General features: G+C 39.9%; 1 protein-coding gene across 2 annotated transcripts; it reads left to right on the forward strand.

Annotated features, from left to right (window-relative positions):
• The first annotated feature begins 374 nt into the window (after positions 1-374).
• LOC132149717 (uncharacterized) lies at positions 375-7,784 on the forward strand. 2 transcript variants are annotated; one of them, XM_059559127.1, is made up of 4 exons: positions 375-514; positions 6,266-6,538; positions 6,876-7,517; positions 7,631-7,784. In XM_059559127.1, the coding sequence occupies exons 2-4, from the start codon at positions 6,511-6,513 to the stop codon at positions 7,666-7,668; spliced, it is 708 nt and encodes a 235-aa protein (XP_059415110.1). In that variant the 5' UTR covers positions 375-514; positions 6,266-6,510; the 3' UTR covers positions 7,669-7,784. The 2 variants fall into 2 exon arrangements, with proteins under 2 accessions (XP_059415110.1, XP_059415111.1); XM_059559128.1 differs by lacking the exon at positions 375-514 and having other exon boundaries at positions 6,217-6,538.
• Positions 7,785-16,766: the final 8,982 nt, after the last annotated feature.

Raw genomic sequence — 16,766 nt, forward strand, 5'->3', positions numbered from 1 at the left:
TCATTAAAGTGGATCAATACACAGAGGAACACTGTTTAAACAAACGTAGGAACTCCATGGGAGAAACGCTGTGACCCGGATCTGATGGGATTGAACAGAGGACATTCACACACTGGACACTGGACACAAACATTCACAGATCACTGGAGTGAATACACTGCACTGAGGAGCCATCCAACATTCACGGGGAGTCCCAATATAAACATGCCATCCAACATTCATCCAATATAAAGATTGGTTTCTTTATTTTATTTTATTAATTTTTTATCAGAAGTAACGGAACACCATTCTGCCATAACTTTAAATACCTATGTCCTATGTCTAACTGCATTACTATGCTGACTGTACTCGTTAAACCCTGTGCACGAGCGCCACGCGCAATGTCTCAACAGAGCCACATGACGTGTTTTACTGACACTGATCGGGAGCGCGCACTGCTGTAGCGCGGGTCTCTCCACTCGCTCACGGGTTTCCTTCGCGAACGCGCTTTGGCAATATCAACACATATATGTGAGTGTGACATGTTGTTCATTCATTCATTCAAGATTTGAGTGAAGGTTTATGTGTACCTTTTGACATGTGTGCCCTTTATATTTGTATGGTGTGATCTAGTTTTCAAACAGGACTGTAATGTATTCTACATGTGTAATACGTGATGACGTAAGCTGTACGTCATGGGGTAAGCCGTGCGAGGGAAGTACGACGGAGACACATGAAGTGATAGTGAATAAAGCACATCAGTTCAGTTGACATCTGTTGCAGTCTGAATTTATTACAAGACAAGCGATAATACATGGTGTCAGAAGTTGTAAATGCAAAGAAAGAAGAATGGCACAGTTACAGCCACCATCGAACCTATGTCTACAAGGAAACCTAGCAGAAAACTGGAAGATATGGATTCAAAAATTGGACCTGTTCCTAACGGCTAGCGGTATCGCGGAAAAATCTCAAAAAGTGCAGTGCGCCACATTTCTACATGTCGCGGGTGAGGAGGCAATTCAAGTTTTCAATACTTTTGAATTTGGTGAAGAAGAGAGAGACAAAATCAACGTTCTCAAACAAAAGTTCAAAGACTATTGTGAACCAAGAAAAAACCTACCTTACATCCGTCACATTTTCTTCACGAGGGCTCAAGGACCGTCGGAGAATATTGACTCCTACGTCACGGACCTAAAGAACAAAGCCAAAGACTGTGAGTTTGGAGAATTGCATGATTCATTAATCAGAGACAGAATTGTTTGTGGCATTAAAGATGACACAGTAAGAGCAAGATTGCTAAGAGAAGCAGATCTCACATTAGCAAAAGCTGTGGACATCTGTCGAGCTAACGAAATCACATCCAGTCAAATGAAAGCACTAAATGAGGAAGTAGACATGCACAAAATTAAAGCAGTAAAATTTAAACAGAGAATTAAGAGTATGCCAAGAGAAATGCAACATGACTCGAGTGAAAATACAAAATGCAGCAGATGTGGGTACAAACATGAACAGAGAAAGTGTCCTGCCTATGGACAAACGTGCAGACTGCAATAAGAAGAACCATTTTGCAAAAATGTGTCGAATTGAGCATAAACAGCCAAGAAAAATGCACACGCTTGAACAGACACAGGAAAATGACCAAAATATGTTCCTTGGCACGGTTGGAGTTCAGAAAAACAAATTGAAAACCATTCAATCTCTCACCACAGAAACGCAAGAAGATAAAGAAAAATGGTCAGAAGTGCTCAAGACAAGTGACATGCAAGTGAAATTCAAGTTGGACACTGGTGCAGAATGTAATGTGCTCTCGTTAAAAATCTACAATATGCTGGGCATAACGGAGAAGCTGAGTAAATCTACCTGCAAATTACTTACGTACTCTGGACACCAGATGTCGCCATTGGGACAGACACAGCTCACATGTGAGTTTAAAGGTGAAAAACAAAAGATTCAGTTCCAGATTGTTGAAAGAGATGCACCTGCAATCCTAGGAAGATCCACATGTCAAGCACTAGGGATGATAAAGAGGATACACGACGTTTCTGTTGATGATGATGGCATTCTGAAACAGTATGAAGATCTGTTTAATGGTCTAGGATGCATGCCAGGATATCACCACATTCAAGTTGATCCGACAGTAAAACCTGTAGTACATGCTCCACGAAAAGTTCCTGTTGCACTGAAAGACAAAATAATTGAAGAATTGCACAGGATGGAACAGATGAATGTCATTGCAAGACAGACAGATCCAACTGATTGGGTGAGTAGCATGGTTACAATTGTCAAGCCAGACAAAATTCGAATATGTCTCGACCCACAAGATTTGAACAAGGCAATCAAACGTGAACACTACCCACTACTCACAGTAGAAGAGGTTGTATCCAACATGCCAAATGCTAAAGTGTTTTCTGTGCTTGATGCCAACCAAGGATTCTGGCAGATTAAATTGGATGATGACAGTTCCAAGTTGTGCACATTCAACACTCCTATAGGAAGATATAGATTCCTGCGTTTGCCATTTGGAATATCGTCAGTATCTGAAGTCTTCCAGAGAGCTGTAGTACAGATGATTGAAGATCTGGATGGTGTGATAAACATTGTGGATGATTTGCTGGTTTGGGGTGAAACGGTACAAGAGCATGATGCCAGACTGAAAAAACTGCTCCAAAGGGCAAGAGAACACAACCTCAAACTAAACAAAAAGAAATGTCAAATCCGAACATCACAAATCAAGTATATTGGTCATGTGCTGACAGCAGAAGGACTGAAACCAGATGAAGAGAAGGTGAGAGCTGTAGTTCAGTTACCTCCACCAGAAGATAAGCAAGCTCTTCAAAGATTTCTAGGTATGCTGCAGTATCTTGCCAAGTTTATTCCTAACTTGTCGGAAGTAAGTGCTCCAGTCAGACAACTGCTGGAGAATGATGCTTAGTGGTTCTGGGGAAGTGAACAAGAGAAAAGTTTTCAGAAACTTAAAGCTCTAGCAACAAATGCACCAACATTGAAATATTACGATGTCAGTAGATGCCAGCTCTGAAGGCATGGGTGCAGTTTTGCTTCAAGACCAGAGACCTGTAGCATATGGATCAAGAGCGCTCACGGATTGCCAACGCCGATATGCACAAATCGAAAAGGAACTCCTTGCCATTGTATATGGATGTGAAAAGTTCCACCAATATGTATATGGCAGAGAAGTCCAAGTAGAAAGTGACCACAAGCCGCTTGAGAGCATCTTCAAAAAACCTCTGCATCAAACGCCATTAAGACTGCAACGGATGTTGCTAAGACTTCAAAGGTACAATCTGAATGTCATGTACAAGCCAGGCAAAGAAATGCACATAGCAGACGCATTGAGTCGCGCTTACCTTGATGAACACAACGAAGACCTGCTTGAAGAGGAGCTAGAGGTAAACTGTGTCACACCTCAGCTACCTGTGTCTGAAAAGAAACTGGAAGAGTTCAGGAAAACAACAGCTGAAGATCTTGAAATGCAGAAACTGAAAGACTACATACTGAATGGATGGCCTACAGAGAAAAGTTCAGTGCACAAAGACATTCAGAAGTATTGGACTTTTAAAGAGGAAATCAGTTATGCATCAGGTCTCGTGTTCAAAGCCTCAAAACTCATCATTCCAAGTAGAATGAGAAAAGAAATGTTGGACAAAATTCATGAGTCGCATCTGGGCATGGTGAAATCCAAGGGAAGAGCGAGAGACATCATTTATTGGCCCGGAATGTCTGCTGAAATTGAAAAAATGATATCTCAATGTGCCACATGCAACACTCATCGAAACAGTCATGCAAAAGAACCGCTAATACCTCATGCACTGCCAGAAAGACCATGGGCAAAAGTTGGCACTGACTTGTTTCAGCACAATGGTTCTGAATATTTGATGTGTGTGGACTACTACTCCAAATTTCCAGAGATCGCAAAGCTGAATGACACTACCAGCAAAGTGTAATCCTAGCACTGAAATCACTGTTTTCAAGACATGGTATACCAGATGTGGTAATATCAGATAATGGTCCACAATATGTCAGTATTATGCCACGAAATATGCTCAATCTAATGGACAAGCAGAAAGAATGATCCAAACCATCAAGAGAATGCTCACAAAGTGAGAATGGAGATCCATATATTGCATTGCTGGAATACCGCAATACTCCACTAGATGGCATTGGTCTGTCACCGGCACAACTTCTAATGGGAAGAAGATTGAAAACCAAACTGCCGAGGAAGTAAGAAAGTTCAAGAACAACTTAAAAAGAGGCAGTTAAAGCAAAAATTGTACTATGACAAAAACACCAAGCAGTTGCCTGAGATATCACCAGGAGACAAAGTGAGAGTTCAGCAAGGACAAATCTGGAATCCTGCAACCGTTTTGAGGAAACATGACTTGCCAAGATCGTATGTTCTTCGCACATCAGATGGAAAGAACTACAGAAGAAACAGAAAGCATCTGTTAAAGACAAAAGAACAAGAATTTCCATCAACAAATGATCAAGATGACTTTGACACAGAGAAATAAATCCAGACACACATCAAGATTGTTCAACTGAAGGACAAATCAAACCAAACATCATCACAAGATCAGGAAGGGAGGTTTTTTATTGGCCCGGAATGTCTGCTGAAATTGAAAAAATGATATCTCAATGTGCCACATGCAACACTCATCGAAACAGTCACGAAAAAAAAAAACGCTAATACCTCATGCACTGCCAGAAAGACCATGGGCAAAAGTTGGCACTGACTTGTTTCAGCACAATGGTTCTGAATATTTGATGTGTGTGGACTACTACTCCAAATTTCCAGAGATCGCAAAGCTGAATGACACTACCAGCAAAACTGTAATCCTAGCACTGAAATCACTGTTTTCAAGACATGGTATACCGGATGTGGTAATATCAGATAATGGTCCACAATATGTCAGTATTATGCCACGAAATATGCTCAATCTAATGGACAAGCAGAAAGAATGATCCAAACCATCAAGAGAATGCTCACAAAGTGAGAATGGAGATCCATATATTGCATTGCTGGAATACCGCAATACTCCACTAGATGGCATTGGTCTGTCACCGGCACAACTTCTAATGGGAAGAAGATTGAAAACCAAACTGCCGACTTCAAGCAAATTGTTGACTCCAAAAGGAAGTAAGAAAGTTCAAGAACAACTTAAAAAGAGGCAGTTAAAGCAAAAATTGTACTATGACAAAAACACCAAAAGTTGCCTGAGATATCACCAGGAGACAAAGTGAGAGTTCAGCAAGGACAAATCTGGAATCCTGCAACCGTTTTGAGGAAACATGACTTGCCAAGATCGTATGTTCTTCGCACATCAGATGGAAAGATCTACAGAAGAAACAGAAAGCATCTGTTAAAGACAAAAGAACAAGAATTTCCATCAACAAATGATCAAGATGACTTTGACACAGAGTCAAGCGCAAGTGCAACACTGGAGAGAGAAATAAATCCAGACACACATCAAGATTGTTCAACTGAAGGACAAATCAAACCAAACATCATCACAAGATCAGGAAGGGAGGTTAAAATTCCTTCAAGATTTAGAGACTATAAAATGCACTAACTTGAGACATCTGAGTAAATGTTTAATTACACAACAGAGTAATAATGCTTGTTGGTGAATTCCATATTGAGTATAGAGATAGTTGTTAAAGTTCCATAAAAGAAAAAAAAAGGGGGCTGTAATGTATTCTACATGTGTAATACGTGATGACGTAAGCTGTACGTCATGGGGTAAGCCGTGCGAGGGAAGTACGACGGAGACACGTGAAGTTATAGTGAATAAAGCACATCAGTTCAGTTGACATCTGTTGCAGTCTGAATTTATTACAGGACAAGCGATAATACAAGGACGACAGAAAACTGTCCATATCTCTGTTCATATAGCATGTAAACTCAATTATAGCATGCTGTAATGTAAAATAAATCATCCTGATGCAAAGTTAGTATTCTGATGACTTGATTGATCAAGTTATGACATGTATGAGTAACATAAGCGTTCACCTGTAAATATAGGGCTATACAGTCATCTAGTGTTTACACGTGGTGTTACAGATGATAAATGCTGCATTATTGTCAAACTGTCCTCTTATACAGCAGTGTTTCTGTTTTCAGCTCCTGGTTCTCGCTCTCCTCGGTTTCTCTCCATTTAAACCAATAGACCGTGACTTTAAAACATTACGTTTTGGAGACTTTGGGTGTTTTTTTTTGGTTTGTTTTGTAAGATGAGAAAGTGGTATTTGATGTTTTTTTCAGCTCAAGTTGTACATGTTGATTCATGCGAAGGGGAGGAGCATGTTCATGTCAGAACCAGAAGAAGAAAGAATCTGATCAAACCTGAACTGCAGCTGACTCCTGGTGAGTTTATCATTCCTCAACAGCGTGTTTAATGCAAACCTGCTCCATTATTGTTCTTCTAAACCAGGACACGTACTCATGGAGATTGTATTGGTGTTGTGTACTGTCTGAAGCATGTTGATGTTGATGTGATCTGAGATGCAGTGAAGATGGCAGCGGGGACTAAAACTCTTCCTGGTGAGACAGCGTCTGTTTACTCTGTTTAAGAAAGACTCTTCACTACATTCATTTGGTCTTAATGTCACTATATAGTTCAGTTTGAAACCATGTTCCTCATGAATCAGTTGTTTTCACTGAATATCATTCTACATGACTCAGAAACGTGGAGATGTTGTCACGTCGAGCTGACAGATGATTAGATTATATATTTACTGACTGCTGTAATTGAGATCTGTTCATTTGCTGCTGTTACGAGTTCAGTTTTTCTGCTGTTTGTACTGTTTCATGTTTTTGCTTCTTCTTTTAAAAGCCTTGTGTTTTGACATTAATATTTAATATTTTCTGTCACTTTCAGATATTTTCATCTTTGACTCCAGTCCACATGATGCAGTGATGCGGATTCTTCTGATGGGCAGAAACACTTGTGGGAAAAGCTCATCTGGGAACTTGATCCTGGGAGAAAAGAGGTTTAAAAGGCATGAGTCAGAAGTGTGTGAGGGTCAGACTCAGATCAGAGGGAAGCAGGTCTCTGTGATTGATTGTCCAGATCTACTGGATCCAGATCTGAATGAAGAGCAGCTGGAGAAGATGAAAGAGCAGCTGGTCTCTGGATGTTCAGCAGGTCTCAGTTCAGTTCTGCTCACCGTTCCTCTGGAGAAACCTCTGCAAAATGAGCAAGAGATCCTGGATTATATTGAGTATTTGTTTGGTCCTGAAGTTCAGAAGTACATCATGATTCTGTTCACACGTGGAGATGATCTGGAGGATCTGGATCAGACCATTGATGAACATCTGAAACCCAAAGATCATGAGGATCTGCAGCGACTCGTGACTGAATGTGGAGGAAAGTCTCACTGTTTCAGTAAGATGAAGAAAGTGAAGGGTCAAGTTGAAGATCTGCTGCAGAAGATTGAAGGAATGATGACGGAGAACGGAGGGAGATTCTTCATCAAACAGATGAAGAGGAGCAGCAGCATGGACGTTCTTAATGTCAGCTGTAAGTCTGCTTTCTGTTGATTGCTTCTCAATACACACAACACTGATCTTAAAAAGAGAGTTCTGGGATTGTGTTAAACAGCACACTGATGTGATTTGATCTTTCTGATGTAGTTTCAGGAAAGAGTTTACCATATCCAGTCTCCAGATGAAGCTGATGCAGTTCCTGAGAGGAAAGACCAGATCAGACTGGCTCTGATGAGAAGAACTGGACTCTGCAATAGTGCTGCAAACACTATCATGGATATCAGACAGCAGTGAGAAACTACAGACTCAGTGATTACGAGACGTGATAATCAGACGCACAAGACTCCTAAAGCACTTCTTTTCTTATCAGCGATGTCTTAAATCATGCAGCGATCACAGTAATACACCAATCACTGCGTGAGCTGCGAGTGACTCTGAACAACTGTAATAAACACACGCTTCTTTCTCATGATGCTGGATTATGATGTTCTCTGTTCATATAAAGTGCTTTCTGTATCGCTATCCAGAGGGAGTGAGTTTCCTTCAGAGGGGAATTGGTCAAATATCACAACACTGAAAGAATAAAGTAGATTTATTGTGATTCTGAGTGCTGTTTGTGTCTGTGTTTGCTGTTGAACTCAACTGTGTTCAAGACTCATCTGTCAATCAATCTCAGCTGATTCTGGCAAAAGCACAAAGATATGAAGCCATGCATGTTTGATGTTTCTGAGTTATTGATTTTATCACACATCTTCACTCTTGATCTGCGTTTGAAGCACTTCTACATTAGATTCCTGTTCTGGAAACGCTTCAGATGAACAGCAGTCAGAGCAGAGTCCAGCTTTATTTTCTGTGTGATATTCAGTCACTCTGAGCCTGTTGCTGCATGTTTGTTTGAAGAAGATCTTTTAGTAGTGATGGACCGAAACATCATAATTCACATCAACCTGTTAAACAAGTTTGTTAGACACAGCCACACCTCTGATAAGAAATAGTAACATACTTTTAACCCTAACATACAAAACACAGCGCAGTGCAAAAATGTATAATACCATATAGAAAAATATTCTGAAGGGATAGCATCTAACACGATCAAAGCAGTTGCATGTAGAAGAACATCTTCACAAGTGTTAATCTATAAAAGGGAATAATATTGAGCTGTAATGCAAACATGGAGCATGTAACAAACTGCAGTGAATGACAGAAAGCACTGTGTAATGCTATTAGTGTTTTTAGCTTGTTGTGTTGTGAGTGATGAAGTGTGTTTGGTGACTAATGCACTGTTAACCTTCTAGTAACTACTGACTAACACGAAGCAGTGATTAGTGTATTAGTATGAGTTAGAGAGCTCAGCTGAAAGTGGTAGTTCACTGCTAAAATCACTAGCAATGACTCAAGTATTAGCAAGGAATCACTATCCAGAAGCTTTCAAAGAGCTCGAGGTTAACAGAGACTTCAGTCATTCCTCGGGAGATATCATGAATGATTAACATTGCACTGTTACCAATATCATGTGTACTTTATCACTGTAATGGTGAAATCAAGTGCAAATGTCAAACAAATGTGTATACTATAGGATGCAAACTCTGTTTTCTTTTCAAGTTTTATTTCATTCTGTTCCTCAAATCCACAGTTTTTCATGATCAGGATAATCAAACGTTTCCTAGTCTGACTAAAAGGTTTTAAATGACACAGACTGAAGGGCTTCTCCAGATCAAAACCAAGACTGAATTACATGATCTAATCCAATTTCAGTCATTTATAGTATATTATATCAGATTTACAGTATATTTAGCCAAAATTATAGCTGGTTTAAGTGTTAAAAATTCCTCCAAAGTGTTAGACTCTAAAGGTGCTTGAGGAGCTCTCACTGAACCATTCACTTACATCTAATCTTTAGAGCAAGTCTGCAAAACTACAAGCACGTTGTGTGCTTTAAATTCAGTTTGATATTGTAAAACAGATCAGGTTATTGTGTGTGTGTGTGTGTGTGTGTGTGTGTGTGTGTGTGTGTGTGTGTCATGGCGGCGGCAGGTTCACACGTGGTTCCGCTGCACTAAAATGTAACATCTACACCCGTCGTAGCTGCCGGCGAAAACGCAGAAAAGAGCCAGTTATGTTATTATCAGGACTAATCGCAATGAGCATGGTTTCAACCTTGAAGTTTACATACAAAGCTGCTTTAAAAAGCGGTAAAATCCAAAACATCGGATGGCGAATCCATGACCCGACAAATGTTTGTCCTGAAAGTAAACATTTGTATACCACCTGGGCAAACTTTGAACAGTACAATCGCCCACTTTCTGACCAAGAGTGGATGTGCTTTCAGGCACAGGAGAGAGAGTTCAGGAAAACCCTGGATGTTAAACTAATTAATGACAGACAAACAATACAATTCACTGGAACTAACCCGCGTTACTGGACTAAACTTATAACCATCTTATCTGGAGTATACTACAGAAATGGATCTTATACAGCGACTCACAGAGATGGGAGACCATTAGGAATACCTTTGCTAAAATACACCGTAAGAATCCTTCGGAAATTCCCCGTCTGTAAAGCACTCTCACCGAGGCCCGACTCAGAGACGCGCACTGAATGGATAAATCAGCAGCTGCGCTACGTACGGGAAACCGTCCAGCCGGCGCTCAACAAAGCGACAAATTCCAACAGTACGAGAGAACCCAGAGTGGTAAGCGGAAACGAACTAGCCTATCTTTGGGAACACCGTAAGAGTAAGGCAATAGATATAATTCTAAACAAAAGCACTTACCCAGACCCCCCTCCTGCGATAAATGATATGAATAAAGTTTATGAGTATTATGCTGCGAAATGCCAACCGGCACAGTTACACCAACAGATGGGCAGTCCTCCGTGGTGTGGCGCTCTCGACCTGGAGGACCCGAAAGATGCCCCCGTTACTTCGGACTTCACTGCAGAGGAGATCTCAAGCGTGCTTTGTAGTCTCCCGAACAACAAAGCATGTGGTGCAGATGGTGTGACTTATGAAGTGCTCAAGGCAACAAAACTATTTTCAATAATGACATTAACTCAGATTTTTAATGTCTGTTTAATTAACCGGAAAGTTCCCGATTCTTGGAAGGGAGCTATTATATATAGGATCCCCAAAAAGAATAACATTCCAGAAGATCCCTCCACCTGGAGAGATATATCACTGCTCCCCACTATATACAAGGTATTCATGAAGTGTGTTTAATGCCGAATTTTACCCTGGTTGTCAACAAAACAAAAAGCATACATAGAGAGGCAGGGAATGAATGAGCACGTATTCTGTTTGAAGACTGCCATCGATGATTTTAAACATGAATCCTCCCGTTTCTATGCGGTATTTCTCGATTTTCGAGACGCGTTTGGCTCTTTACCACATAGCGTAATGCTTCATTCCCTTGAGGAAATAAAACTGCCGGAACAGTACATACATATAGTCAAGAATGTATATGACAATTCCTTTTTACAAGTGATTTGCGGACATCAACTAACGAAACCGATTAAACTTGAAGTTGGGATTAAGACGGGATGTCCCTGGAGCGCTGTGAACTTCATACTGGCCTTAAACCACTGGCTGAAATGGCTATGTCTCCTTGCCCCGCCTGGTATTACATCTCCAAACCCAGTTCAGGCTTTTGCCGATGACGTCCTCATAGTATCAAGAGAGGAGAACGTCATTACCAACATGCTGTCATACACCGACCGCTTTCTGCAATGGTCTGGACTCGAGGTTAAGAATAGTAAATGTGCGGTGTTCTACGAACGACGCAGCGGGGGTAATAGATGGTATAAGGCAAAGAGTGATCAGCCTCCATCATTCATAATGGCTGGAAGCACAATTAGAGTTTATTCAAGACACGAATCATACAATTATTTAGGACATATGTTTAATGTGGCAGGAGAATGGCACGAGCAAGTCAGTGATATCTGCAAAGAATACTCCAGCAGACTAGACTTGATAGATCAGTGTCCTCTACCGACCTGTATGAAACTCCAGGCCGTTCCAGATATAGCTCTTTCCAAGATTCATCATCTGTTTGCTAATGTCCACATTGCTAAAAAATATCTTACGGAGCTGAACAATAAGACCGTGCAGCTGGTAAGAAAATGGTTAAGTCTTAACACACACACAACAAGAAGTATTCTCTTTATGAATAAATCCGAAGGGGGACTGGGGATCCCTAACATTGAGTGGATTTATACAGCGACTAGAGTAAAGCATCTACTGCATATGTTGAATAACGATGACCCTACAGTTCGTGAAGTTGCCCGGGGCTCACTGTTGCTGGATCTGAGCAAACGTAAGGTCCCCTATGCTGCAGACGGAGAACCAGGTTTCCTCTGTTTCCGGAAGAAACCTAGCGGAAAGCTGGAGACCAGAGCTACGGGATTTGGAGTACGTTCGGATTGGCCCGATCTGAATGATCTGTGCAGCAATAACAACATACAGCTGAACTGGACACATACTGGCGGGGAGCAGGTGAATATCAGTCAGGGGCAGATTATGGATCCTAATGTGTATGCTGAGGCGTCTATCCATCACACTGGAACCAGTGAGAGGTTGATGCCCCGCGTTTAAAGCACTTTACATCGCGCGTCATGATCGCATCGTAAACATAACAGCTCAAGAACTGCACAAAGTATCTGGACAAAGTGCAATACATACAAACAAAACTGTTAAAATTAGCTGGTTTTTAAACTTGAATGATAATAATATAAGCTCTCTTAGAAGTGTTCTCAGGGAATACCCAAACACTCCAGACATCGTAGTCATCAATGAACTTTCTAAGAACATTCTGATACTGGAAGTGGGCTGTTGTTTTGATCTTTACATGGATTTGTGCTTTTCTGAGAAAATGTTAAAGTATCAGTCATTAACAAATGCTTTGGCAGTGTGTGGTTACAGGATCAAACTGATTATTCTTATTTTTGGTAGCTTGGGACATGTGCACAGATTATGTGTCAGAGGCTTGCAGATTGCTGGACTGAGTAAAAAGAGCTCTAAGCAAACAGCCAGATATTGTTCTGTGTCAGCAATCATAGGCAGTCTGCATGTTTGGAGAAGACGATGTCACCTTTATCCATAGCCTACTCTTTGAATGTGGTTGCAACTTGCATTGTCTTTATTGTCAGGTGAAACATAATAGGCTCTTTGTGAATATTTGGATGCTGTTGTTCTAATTAGTATTTGTCATTCCAAATAAAATAATCAAATATGTCTGTGTAAGTGTGTGTGTGCGAGTGTGTGTGTGTGTGCGAGTGTGTGTGTGTGTGTGTGTGTGTGTGTGAGTGTGTAACAGATCAGGGTATTGAGTGTGTGTGTGAGTGTGTGTGTAACAGTTCAGGGTATTGAGTGTGTGTGTGTGTGTGTGTGTGTGTGTGTGTGTGTGTGTGCAACAGATCAGGGTATTGAGTGTGTGTGTGAGTGTGTGTGTAACAGTTCAGGGTATTGAGTGTGTGTGTGTGTGTGTGTATGTGTGTGTGTGTGTGTGTGTGTGTGTGCAACAGATCAGGGTATTGTCTCAATGCTCTCGTCATTTTCTCCCGGACCTGTGGGGGTCAGTATTCTCAGGTAGAGAGAGAGTAGGACTCCAGGTGTATAAGACAAAGAAGAGAGAGTCAGAGAGAGCCACATGGTTAGCATGAGTGTTTGGCTAAAGGCTAGATATTGGTTTGGCTCTCACAGACTGTTAATGATACTAATGTTGTTTATATAAAGCAGATCTGAGGCTATCTACATTGATTTGATTTCCTCTTCTCCATTTTCTTTTTTGACCCTACCTTTCTGCCTTTTTGCTGGAGTGGTTATTTTTTCCTTGTGGATTATATTTTTGAGCCATTAGCAGAACTGCACTTTTGCTAATACTCTTGATGACACTGTGTTTCTGGGACTTGAGTTACATTCAGCGCTGGAGTTTCAGGTTATCGAGTTCATAATGTACACTTATTATCTTGACCTTTTTTCATAGTATCAGATTCTGCTGTAAAGAAGCTCTTAACAAGTCAACAGTGTCATAATAGAGCTCAAATCAGTTCAAAGACATTAAAACATCATTTCTGTGACGCGACTGCCCTTCAGACTCAAATCTCTGTAAAGCTGCTTCGAAACGATATGTAGGCCTGCTGATAAAACAACATAAATCTAAAATAAACACACTTCTGTCCCGTCACAGTAACAGGTGACAGATTCGGCTCGGTTCACCTAGTTTTGTCGAGATATCAACATTAGGATGTCGTGGACTCCAGATCTGATGTTGACATCACATCACACACAAGCCTGCGTCACCATAGCAACCTGGATTATCAAAAATAGAGAAAACATTATCAGGGCTATACGTTTTGTATAATTATGCTAACACTTGCCAGCCTGACATATATTTAGTAAATAATCGCCTGGAAATTATGCCTATAAAGTTTGACTCTATGATTGTATTTATGTGTGATGATAAATGAGCGTGTTGTGTTTTCATTTGCAAATTAAACAACGTGAATTATTAATTCCGAACACTATAGTATTTATGATTATGTTCTATTAATTAGCCGAAATAAAATGAAACATTCAATTTAAACTTAATTCCAGCAAAAAAAATAAAAATTCCAGTCAGAATAATCAACGCTTTATTTTCATATCATATAAATATTATTCATTCATGGTGTTAAGAGATCGAAATGAAGGGGAAAATTAATATAAACGAATATAAAAATATAACCAATAATAATAGGCTAAGAATAATATACAAATATTACGTGAAAAAAGATGATCAGTAAATGGACTTACGAGACTGTAGGTCTTATTTAGGACTATTTAATATTTTATGCACTTTATGTAATATTTATTCATGATAAACTTCATTTGAATGATGACGATCGCATGTCATATAATAATTTCTTCATTCAGAATAAAATATATTAATGAATGAATCCGAGTTGCTATGTTGACGCAGGTTTGGAGTCCGACATAAGGATGTGTTTACCTCGACAACACGATCACGTGGTCACGAGTTATTCCTGTATGTGGTGAGCACGACACGACTGAAGAAGCAGCATGTCACCTCACAGACACCGTAGTTACAGGAGCGAAAGCGAAAGTGAAACTAAAGCCTATCTTACAGTAACAGCTCCACTCCTTCATTAAAGCGCGTGGTTTATTCACGTTTTGAGCACACAATGATTCAGTTGTACTTAAGTTAGTATTTAAGTTATTGTTCTGAGCTTCTGTCAAACAGGAATGAGCTCAGTTTAATGCAGTTTAAGTGAACTGTGGTTCTAGATGAGCGGAGAGCAGAGGAATAGACAGAATAAAGCCTGGGTACAAGTGTCTCGTGCTCCACAGACAGAGCTTTATATTATACTTTTGACAGATGCTTTATCCAAAGAGATTTCAAATACATTCACTTATTTTGGAAGTCTATGCACTGCCTTTGAATTATAGAAATCTGAGCAATAGCTAATAATCCTGATTCAACGGACAGCCTTTGTTTAATTGAATTCTCCGTGATTCAGGTGAAATATGGTGATTAATGGTGTATAACTCAATCACCAGGTGAAGTGTTTAAGTGAGTGAAATGGCATTCAGTAGGTTTACAGCTGTACACCTCGTGCGAACACGATGATTCAGTCTGACTCGCTTTAAACAGCTGTCATCATGAGTAAGATCTGCTCTTTTGTTCCTGGCAGGAATACCAGTTCACATATCGTTGCTTTTTCCCAGTAAAACTGTTAAGAGTTTGTAAGCTCTTGATGACACTAGCGATATGCAAGAATAAAACCCTGAGCTGATTCCTGGCATAATAATAATAATAATAATAATAATAATAATAATAATATTAATATTAATATTAATATTAATATTAATAATAATAAAACACCGCATGATAGCTTTGTTCTACTTTTAAACCTATTCTTTTTTTAGCAATGATTCGGCAAATCAAAGAATAACAAAATAATACCACTGCAGAGATGGCCACTCAATTTTCTGTTGCTATGCTATGTTATGACATTGCTATGCATAATGGTCGGCAGCTCTACACTGATAAGCAACAATGAAATGCACTAGTTGTGTGGGGAATAAGATACGTTTCTGCAGTTAGTCTATTTTTGCTTTTTTGAAAAAACTGTGTCCCTCACTGACACTGTACAAGCTGTGCCACTGACAGACTGAGCTCATTACAGCCATTGTGTAACACAGTGCTTTTGAATAAACATCTTTTTTTTTCTAAATGAACATAGTTAATGTAATCGATGCTTGATGGGTATTTAAACATGACTGCAAGTGTAGGACACATGGTATGTACACATGGTGTTCACACCAGGGGAATTGATGAGGTAATTGTAACAGTCTGTGAATGACTCATGACGTGTCATAGTTTTGTAGTCTTTCATCAACAACGCTTTTGCTATAGAAACCGCGGGCACTAATGATCGGAAGTTCGTCACGTGTTTCATCTGATTCTGCAGAAACAGCGGCGGTGGGCGTGGCTGTTCAATCTTAACTCCGCCTCTTTGTGTGGAACATTATAAGAATCATTCAGCTCACCGTGACCCATCACCTGCCTCAGACCCGCGCGCAGGTACGACTTTTATCTTATTCGTTTGATTAGCCTGATTATATTGTGAGAATAGTTCTTAAGAATTGGGGAGAAAGTGGGTTTGCAAATGTAAAATAGTGTATCAAATCTCTCACGTGCATATTTTCTTAGCAGTAAAGTTATGTAATTTACTTACGAAAACGCGGAAGGATTAATCCAGTCATATAATAATTTGCTCAGTTCATAGCGCGGAATGTAATTGAACTGGATGTTACTGTAATATCATTATTATTATTGAAGGAATGTGGGCATGCTGTGGAATCAAGTGTGTGCATATTCTCACACTCTTTTATTGTGGGCTACTGGTTTGGATTCATATTCACGAGTTTTCTACAGAGTGAATAAAAAGCTCCTCATCACTAACACAGAGAAAAGACATCAGTCGGTTTGATCACTGCTCCATTCGGCTCGTACGTGAGGATTTAAATAATTAATTCATAGCATGATTCTAGGTTTCCTTTGACTGTGCATGGTATAAATATTATCAATAAACATTATTATCAATAATTTAAAGATGACTTCTCTTCTCAGATGCCAAACGTCAGGTGCATGAGTCTATTTGTGCATGTGTCTGTTAGTGTAATGTAGAGACTGGTGCTTGTAGAAGAATTATAACATCTGAAATGTAGAAAACACCAGTTTACACCTTCTAACTGCTTTCATTTCTTAATCAAATGTATTATTAG

This window comes from Carassius carassius, chromosome 9 (genome assembly GCF_963082965.1).
Source record: "Carassius carassius chromosome 9, fCarCar2.1, whole genome shotgun sequence".
Taxonomy (NCBI): Eukaryota; Metazoa; Chordata; class Actinopteri; order Cypriniformes; family Cyprinidae; genus Carassius; species Carassius carassius.